This window comes from Fukomys damarensis, unplaced genomic scaffold (assembly GCF_012274545.1).
Source record: "Fukomys damarensis isolate Sample0158 unplaced genomic scaffold, DMR_v1.0_HiC HiC_scaffold_33, whole genome shotgun sequence".
NCBI classification, from domain to species: domain Eukaryota; kingdom Metazoa; phylum Chordata; class Mammalia; order Rodentia; family Bathyergidae; genus Fukomys; species Fukomys damarensis.
The window spans coordinates 53,265,180-53,273,428 of NW_022900945.1; the positions used below are offsets into that span (position 1 = coordinate 53,265,180).

At 41.3% G+C, this 8,249-nt stretch overlaps 2 protein-coding genes across 2 annotated transcripts in view; one reads left to right on the forward strand and one right to left on the reverse strand.

Annotated features, from left to right (window-relative positions):
• Tchh (trichohyalin) overlaps positions 1-6,628 on the reverse strand; it is a 10,676-nt gene extending 4,048 nt beyond the window's left edge. The window contains exons 1-3 of the mRNA XM_033758080.1: positions 6,580-6,628; positions 1,144-1,310; positions 11-590 (exon numbers count right to left, since the gene is read on the reverse strand). Of these exons, the coding sequence (XP_033613971.1) occupies positions 11-590; positions 1,144-1,310; positions 6,580-6,628 (796 nt within the window). The remainder of the gene's footprint in view (positions 1-10; positions 591-1,143; positions 1,311-6,579) is intronic.
• Positions 1-8,249, forward strand: part of LOC104863342 (late cornified envelope protein 5A-like) — a 343,203-nt gene that overhangs the window by 69,555 nt on the left and 265,399 nt on the right. The gene's annotated exons all lie outside the window — the stretch shown is intronic.

Genomic DNA, 8,249 nt, shown 5'->3' on the forward strand with positions numbered 1-8,249 from the left:
CGGCGCTCGCTCTCCCGCTCTGGCGCCTGCAGCGCCCTCTCCCGCCGCTCTGCTTCCCGCCGCGCCAGCTGCGCCTCCTCACTGCGCTGCCTCAGGGTCTGCCACTCTCGCCTTTGATGTTCTCCCTCCACAAACTCCTCCGCGTCGTGACCCTTGCGCCTCCACAGCTGTTCCTCTGCCCGGCGCTCTTCTAGTTCTTGCAGTTCTCGCCGTTGCAGCCGCTGCTCCTCGTCGTCTTGGGGCTGCCTGTCCTGCTGCTCAAATCTCTGTTTCTTTCTCTGGTCTTCCTCAGCGCTCTCCAGTTCCTGCCTCTTCTGCCAGCGTCGGCGACCAGGTTCTTCATCCACTTGTCTGTCCCGGGTCTCGAATTTCCTTTGGTCTTCTTGCCTTCGATCTTGTGACAGGTCCCCCTTTCTCTCACCCTGGACTCTCTTCTCCTCATCTAGCTCTGTGGCCTGGCCCAGAGCGTAATAACAAGCTTGAGCCACCTTGAAAACGAACAGGAGGAATTCATTGAAATCAACATGTCCGTTAGTGTCGCGATCCAGTAGTTCCAGGATCGTTTCTACGGTCTCAGGGTCATGTGGTCTCTATGAAAAGATAAAAACAAAAAATTTAAATATGTTAATTACAGGTAGTAGAATTTCACTCAGACACCTATGCTATCTATGCTAACACCGGAGACATTTAGAGCAATTAAAATGCTCAGTGTATATCAAGTCTTGTTTCCCTATGAAAAATATGAACATCTCATTTCAACGTGTATGTTTGTTGGAGATTAAAAAAAAGAATTTAGTGCTATCAAAAGCACACAAATTCTTGAAATTTGGAAGCGCATATAAATCCCTCCCACTCTAGCTTGATTCGACACTTTTGGTGGTAATGTTCCACAAACGGTTCACTTCCATTGATAGTGCCATTAGGTACATGAAATACTTGCTCTGAAGTTAATACTCGGTCTACAAAGCCAGTTAACTACCTTCAGATTTGGAAATGAGTGAAGGATGTATTGTAGACCTGTCATGGTACAAAATGAATATAAGCCACCATTTCTTTTCCTCGTCTTTCCTGAGAAGAAAATTCGTAGCCCTAAATTAGTGGAGAGATTTCCTTTTTTTTTTTTTTTTTTTTTTTTGTTCTTACTTGAAGGACAGTTCCAAATTCCCTTTCAAGGAGGTTCTTCAGGTCATTCTTGCTTAGTGCTGCACCATCACAATCATGTGAGGCATACTGATTGAAAATTTCAGTGATGTCAAAGATGCTTTTCAGAAGTGGAGACATTTTTTTCCTTTCTTGAAGTTCAGGTAAACCTAAAACAAAATAAGGCTCAGAATCAAAAGTCTTATCCTGCCTTTCAAAAGGCTTCATTCATATTGTGTTAGGCAGATCTCAAAGTAATTTCACTTGCTAGCAGTAGTTATTTTTAATCTGGATTTTCAGAGCATATTATCTTGGAACATTGTATTCAGGGGAAAGGGGAGAGAGAGAGAGAGAGAGAGAGAGAGAGAGAGAGAGAGAGAGATCCTGAGAGGTTCTAAGCCAGGAAATCATCTTCAGTCTATCCAATAGCCAGTTTTTCATTGTCTATCCAAATGAGATTATCTGTATCATTTCTTTTGCCCTAGAGCAGATAGCAAAGAGTGCAGGAAATTAAAGTTGACATATTGCTACCATAAGCAACCTCTACAATTAAACAAAGAGGACAGGCGAAGGCTTAAAATGAGGGAAGATGTTCTAAGCCAGGAAATCATCTTCAGTCTATCCAATAGCCAGTTTTTCATTGTCTATCCAAATGAGATTATCTGTATCATTTCTTTTGCCCTAGAGCAGATAGCAAAGAGTGCAGGAAATTAAAGTTGACATATTGCTACCATAAGCAACCTCTACAATTAAACAAAGAGGACAGGCGAAGGCTTAAAATGAGGGAAGATTTGAGGGTATATTAAAATGGATGCTGCCTTGTACAGTGAATCAGGCCAGCAAAATGTGTCGGCAAATAGAACTATGAAAAAGAGAATGTGAATTATTCCTCAACATTACAATGTACAAGAGATTTAGGAGTATAATTAATAAACTGTCAGTTCTAAAATTAAGTCCTACTTTGTTCTAGTCAAAGGTGGCCTTGTAACATTCAGATCCACCAATGTAGAAAACAGAGGGTGCATGTTACTTGCTTTAACCTTAACTCAGATTTAGGATGAACATTTACAACTTTAGTTATTGAAAGATTCTGATAGGTCTTTCCTGATTGGCTATTAGAGTCATTGGGTCAAATCTGAATCTAGAAAACTTTGAATGATATAGGTTTGCTTTTGTTAAACTCAAATAAACCACTTGAATCTTAGTATTAGGAAAAAATATGAATGAATAGATAATGCAGCTCCATAGTAGAGCACTTGCCTAGGATGCACAGGGCCCAACATTTGATCCCAGGATTGCAAAAACCACACTAAAACAAAAATCAACCAGCAGCAGATCAGTGTTAAAAGAGTACATGGATAGCTTTGCTGGCTGGTTGTGCATAGTGATTCATCTAGGTGACTTCTTTATCGGTATCTCCACTCCAATGCCTCAGGATGCCATAACTATATGAAAAGAGCCCATATTGGTGGATTAGGCATGCAAAGAGACCAGAAGGTTGGCAAACTTTTGAAATGGCAATTACTGGCAATATGAGACCCATCAGAGCCACACACGATCATCTCCTGGTGGGCAAAACTATTGAGTTAAGAGCCTGGAGAGAAAGGCTGTTTCTATTCAAGTGGTGGCTTCAGCCATACAAAGATGAGAAGAGTACATGAGAGCCAGCCATCAGTGTAAGACACTCATCCCTTCTGGCACATATAGCCCCCTTCTCCAACATCTCAATGGCGTAAAAAAATGAAGACTCATACAGAAGAACATGACCCCCACAGAATGCGACTTACCACTTCACCAGAGGAAGAAGTCAAGTGCTCGCTGACACTGCTGGCAAGTGTACTGGGTAACTGGGAGCTGGGCTTTTTATAGTGGTTTTAATTGTGCCCTGGAGAGCAACTTGGGGAGGAGACACCCACTCTTGTGGGATGGCCTGATTCATGCCATGCCCAGCTCCACCTCTGTCTCCACGAATGCCTTGTTTATCTCACTATTTGCTCACGTAGCTATTTGGCATGAGGTTCACAGACCTTGCCTCCTGACAGGGTAATGGCCTCACCTAATATGAGTGGCTAGAGTGTGTGGTAGGATCTCTAATTTTCTTTCATTGTTAAGATGAAATTAAACAATAAAAAGGGATTAAATATTCGTAACCCTAACTGATTATGACTTTATTACAAAAGAGTAACTTCCAAGCCATTTATACAAGATGACCATTCTAGGTGGGGCTTAAACATTCCTCGGAAATAAACGTAGGAAAACCAATCAGTTTCTCCATGGCGTGTGACTAGCCCAGGAGGAGCTGATTGGAAGCCCTGCCTGGAGCAATTCCCAAAGAGAGGGGTGAAGAAATTGTTAAGTTTCTCCAACAATGCAGGTGAGAACTAATTTTACATTTGTCTTCCTCGGTTTCATGATGAGTTTTCCTACAGATTGGGGGTTGCCTCCACAGAAAATGTTGGAGAGTATCTTAAAATGCGGTTTTGTTAAACTGAAGAAAACCTAAAAATTGTGAAATTTCATTCTTAGAGATATTAGATCTAAACGAAGCTCTCTCATTTCTTTTCCCATTAGCATATTGATGCTGGCGGAGAAAAAGAGCTAGTGTAATGCGTTATTGTAGATATAATCATCTGCTTAGCCTACGTTACTAATGATTATGACATCTAAACGCTTGAGTCTGCTTCTTCTGGAAGCACATTATGGTAATCGGCCATTCTTGCCCATTATAGCCATCTGGGCTTTCTTAATCCTCATTGTCATTTGTGACTCTCAGGGCTGATGTACGGTAAGGAACTAGATTTTATCCCCGATTGTCAGCAACCCCATTCTCACATTTCAGACGCTACGAAACTTTAGAAACTTCTTCATGAAAGGTTTATGGAGACAGTGAAGTGATCCAGTGACTTCTCTGCATTTCTGTCTCTTCTTTCCCCAACAGAGGGAAGTACTGGCTTTCTGAATTTGAGCAAAATTGAGGATCCTTGAGGACCATGTGAGATTATGGAGCCTAAATCTTATTATTCCTTTATGTGCAGCAGGGTACAGATGACAGTGAGACTGAATACTATTTGCGCCATCACTTGCTGCCACCCCAGATGTGGGGTTAAGAGGAAGGTGGGAGTAACTCTGGCTCACTTCTGGCTTTGGTCCTGAAGCCTGTGATTTAATTTTTCTGGAATGGTTACTACTTCTTGGGCTCAGTGAATCAATTTGCTGCAGCAGCTCCTTAGGAAGGGTGAAGACTTCTATTTTTCTCCCCTTTGGGGTTTTATGCAGCTCTCTGAAACACTGGGTGCTAGGTCAGAAGCATCGCGAGCGCTGTACTCACTGCAGCCTCAAGTCATCGTGGGATCTCCCTCATCTCTCTCTTTCTCTGTGTCTCTCCATCTCTGTCTGTCTGTCTGCACCAACCTTTGTTTCTGTATGCTCGTCAAGGGATTCCCTGGAGAAACCCTGCCTTATGTCAGTTCTCTTTTTATCCTCTTAGGTGTGATCTGTTGGGGAAACTTCAGCCCAGGTTCTCCACTGTGAATGAAGCTAGGTTTTAAGTCCAGTAATTGCTCTCTCAGTCATTTTTGTTTAAAGTCAGTACAGTGTCAGGGAAAATATTTAAAAGCCTATATAGTTTGGTGGTGGAGGCACCTGTAATCCCAGTATTCTGAGAGGCTGATGAAGGAGGATCACAAGTTTGAACCTAGTCTGGGCAACTCAATGAGAACCTGTGTTTAAAAGAAATAATAAAGGAGCAAGCATATAGCTCAGTGCAGACCCTGGATTTAATCCCGAGTACTCCACTCACCCCCACCCCACCAAGCAACAACAACAAAAGAAACTAGAAGAATTGTCCTCTCCTCCTTTCTACATTTTGGTCAGTTTATAAGTAGATACAAATTAAATGTTAAAATTAGGTTTGATATTCTCCTAATGGAGTGGACCTCATCTCTGTATAACGTTCTTTTATTTTTATACTGGGTCACTATTTAAGAATTTCATTTTAGTACTAGTTTCTGATAGGGAGTTTGAAAAGGGAAACAATTTTAATTGCTTTCTAGTTTCCTAAAAGGTTGAAAAATGCCAGAGAATGTAGAAAATTATGGTGCTCCAACAAATTGGTTCAGTCTTCTTATTTAAGGCCAACTGGGAATCCTTGAAATGTTATAGTGTCCATTCACTGGTCTATCAAAAAATAATTGTGTTTTTATAACCTGAAGGTCTATGTTTTTTAGATAAAAAGTTTCATTATCTTTAATTTTTGAGACTGGAGACTGAGTAACTAAGTAGCTAAACACCATTACTTATTGGATTAGGAATGAACCGGTAGCTGGGCATGGTGGTACATGCTTGTAGTCTCTGCACTCAGGAGGCTGAGGCAGGAGTATTGCCATGAGTTCAAAGCCAGCTTGGGCTACATAGTGAGTTCAAGGCCAGCCTGGACTACATAGTGAGACCCTTTCTAAAAAAAAAAAAAAAATATGAACTAAAGCAAAACCCCACCAACCAACCAAACAAAACCAAAAATAAAAAAGGAATTAACTAATTGCCCCTACCTCATTTCTGGAAGTATGTCCTTCTTTATCGAAGGATCCAGAATATATCTCCGGTATTACACTGGTAACTGCCTTTGAGATTTGGACACTTTGTTATAGAACATTTAGAATGAGAAAATAAAATTCCTGCCACTCAGATGCTTTAACTATACATAATCATGAAGAATCAAAATATCCACATCAATCATGAAGCCAGAATCTCTCATTTTCCATTTTCTGTTAGAACTCAGAAAAAGAAGGCAATAGATTGGACTTTCTGTGGCATTTACCAGGACCAGACTGGCCTTTGATCAGTTGGAAAACTTCAAAATGAAAGTGTAGCTAAAATGGGGAAGGTTCCAGTGTCATCTTCAGTTTAAAAGACTTTTTAAAGAACTCATTGGGAACCATGATACTGACACAGCGGGAAAACATCCAAGGCAAGATGTTTTCAGATTCTTTTGTAAGCTGTCTAAACACTTCTTCAATGACATTTTCTGTAACATGAGGTATTAGATCTTTCAAGTTTATGTATTGTTTCTTCTTATTTATTGACCCACTTCCAGAGACCCCCTCATGCCTGCCAGTCCAAAATCTAACAGTTTACTTGAGAGTCCACCTAAGTTCAGCCTCCTCCTCAAAACCCTCCTTGGCCTTTGCTCTTCCTCTAAAAATTTTTCCCCCAGCATGAATGGTCACCCTCATACAACCTAGTGCTAGTTACTGTGTCATTTTCATATTCTTTAATGGATGCTTCTTTTGTCTTCTCAACTAGGTTTTAAATTCCTAGAAAGTAGTGCTGCATCTTTTCTTCCTATGAAGAGTTTAATAAAATCCTTGCTGATAGGATATCATTTTATTGTGTTGTGGCAGTTTAAGTGGCCAACAGGTCAGAATGGGATGAGCTGCTCACTCTGGGTTGGCTCATCTGCTTGGGTGATGGCTTGAGGACCATTCGCCATGATGGGAGTCAGCCCTTCTGGGGCCTCTTTCTAGCTTCACCACTTACATGGCAGATGACAGGGGAAGCAGCGCTCCACCCCTTTCTCCCTTCTCCCACGTCCATCCCTTCACCCCTCTGTTAAATGAGGAGCTGTACCCGAAGAATCCCTTCCTCAGAGGGGAGCTGTGATAATTACAGCTTGTAAAGCATTTTGTGATTCTTAGGTATAAAAGGGATAATTATTGTGATCATTAATAATTCTTAATTTTTATCTTCTTCAAGGTAAATTATTCTTACTCTAATTACACCCCCACCCTGCTAGTAATTACACCTCTGAGAGTCAGCAGATGGTTTCATCTCACGTCATGCCACGCAGGGTGACTGGCACGGGTATCCAGGAAGAGGCTTCCACCTTGTGCCCCCTCCTGCTGTCACCTAGAGTGGCAGAGGGCTCCTGGCTTTCCATCATTCACCTGCTTCTAGATTTCAAGTCATTTCTTTTCTCAGATCTCTCGCTGCATTTTTGTCCTAACCAATGGCTCTCCAATTTGAAGAGCTTTGGGATGTCAGGAGACACTCTGAACGGGACAGGTGCATTTCATCTTTGTAGCTTGATGAATGCCATGACAGGAGGAGGCAGACACTTTTGAATAGGCGGTGGAGGCGTTGTGCTGTCTATGATCAAAATGTTCATGGCTGCTGTACGCAAGGGCCTCCACTCCTCAAGGGTACGTGTTGCGAGACATTCTCTGTTCTCGGTACAGCTGTCCCTCGGCATCTACAGGGAGTTGGTCTCAGAATCCCTAGAGTCTGAATCCCAAACTCTAAGACTGTTTCAGGCCTTTATAAAAAATGGCATAGTACAGTGTTCGCATATAACTTAGTCGCATCCTTCTGTGTGCTCTATCTCTAGCTTAGTTATAATATTTAATATAATATAAATATTATACAAACAGTTGTTATATGATATCATTTATAGTATAATGTGGTCTGGTGCCTTCTACCTTGCCTGGAATAGAATAAAGGGTTCAGTAATGCTTATGGTGTGGACCAAGAAAGACTTACTGAGGGAAGAACAGAGACCATTTTCCTTATCATTATAACCTAAACAATACAGTACAGTATTTTTTTTTGTTTTAAACCTTAAAACTCACTCATAATGGTTATACAGTAAGCATTCATATCAGCCTTTTAGCTGCTCTGTCAGGTGTGCAATTGGAACTTTCCAGGTAGTTTTCTTTGAGCTTTTCCTTATCTGCAGGTGCAGAGTGCTATGGGTGCTGAACTCAGTACCTAAATGGGCCAGCCTAGCCCTGGCTCTGCTGGCTGACTGCCAGCTCTGGGCAGAGGGTAAATTATTAAAGGCTTATCTATAAGTGTTTCCCAAATTACAAAAAAACTGCTTCCAGCAGCACAAAGGGGGCCTCTGAAGTGAACCATATCCTGTACGTATTACAAATGGGGAATAATTACAAGTTCTCCTAAGGCAGAAAGTCAGTTTTGCTGACATTAATGTAGTCCTTTTGCTCTGGACCACCATGTTTCAAAATCAGTTTTTGTAGTTTCTTTTGTAATGCTTTTTAAGGTTCAAAACTCTGAAAATCTTACACTACAATAATTTTTTTTTTTTTTTTTTTGGT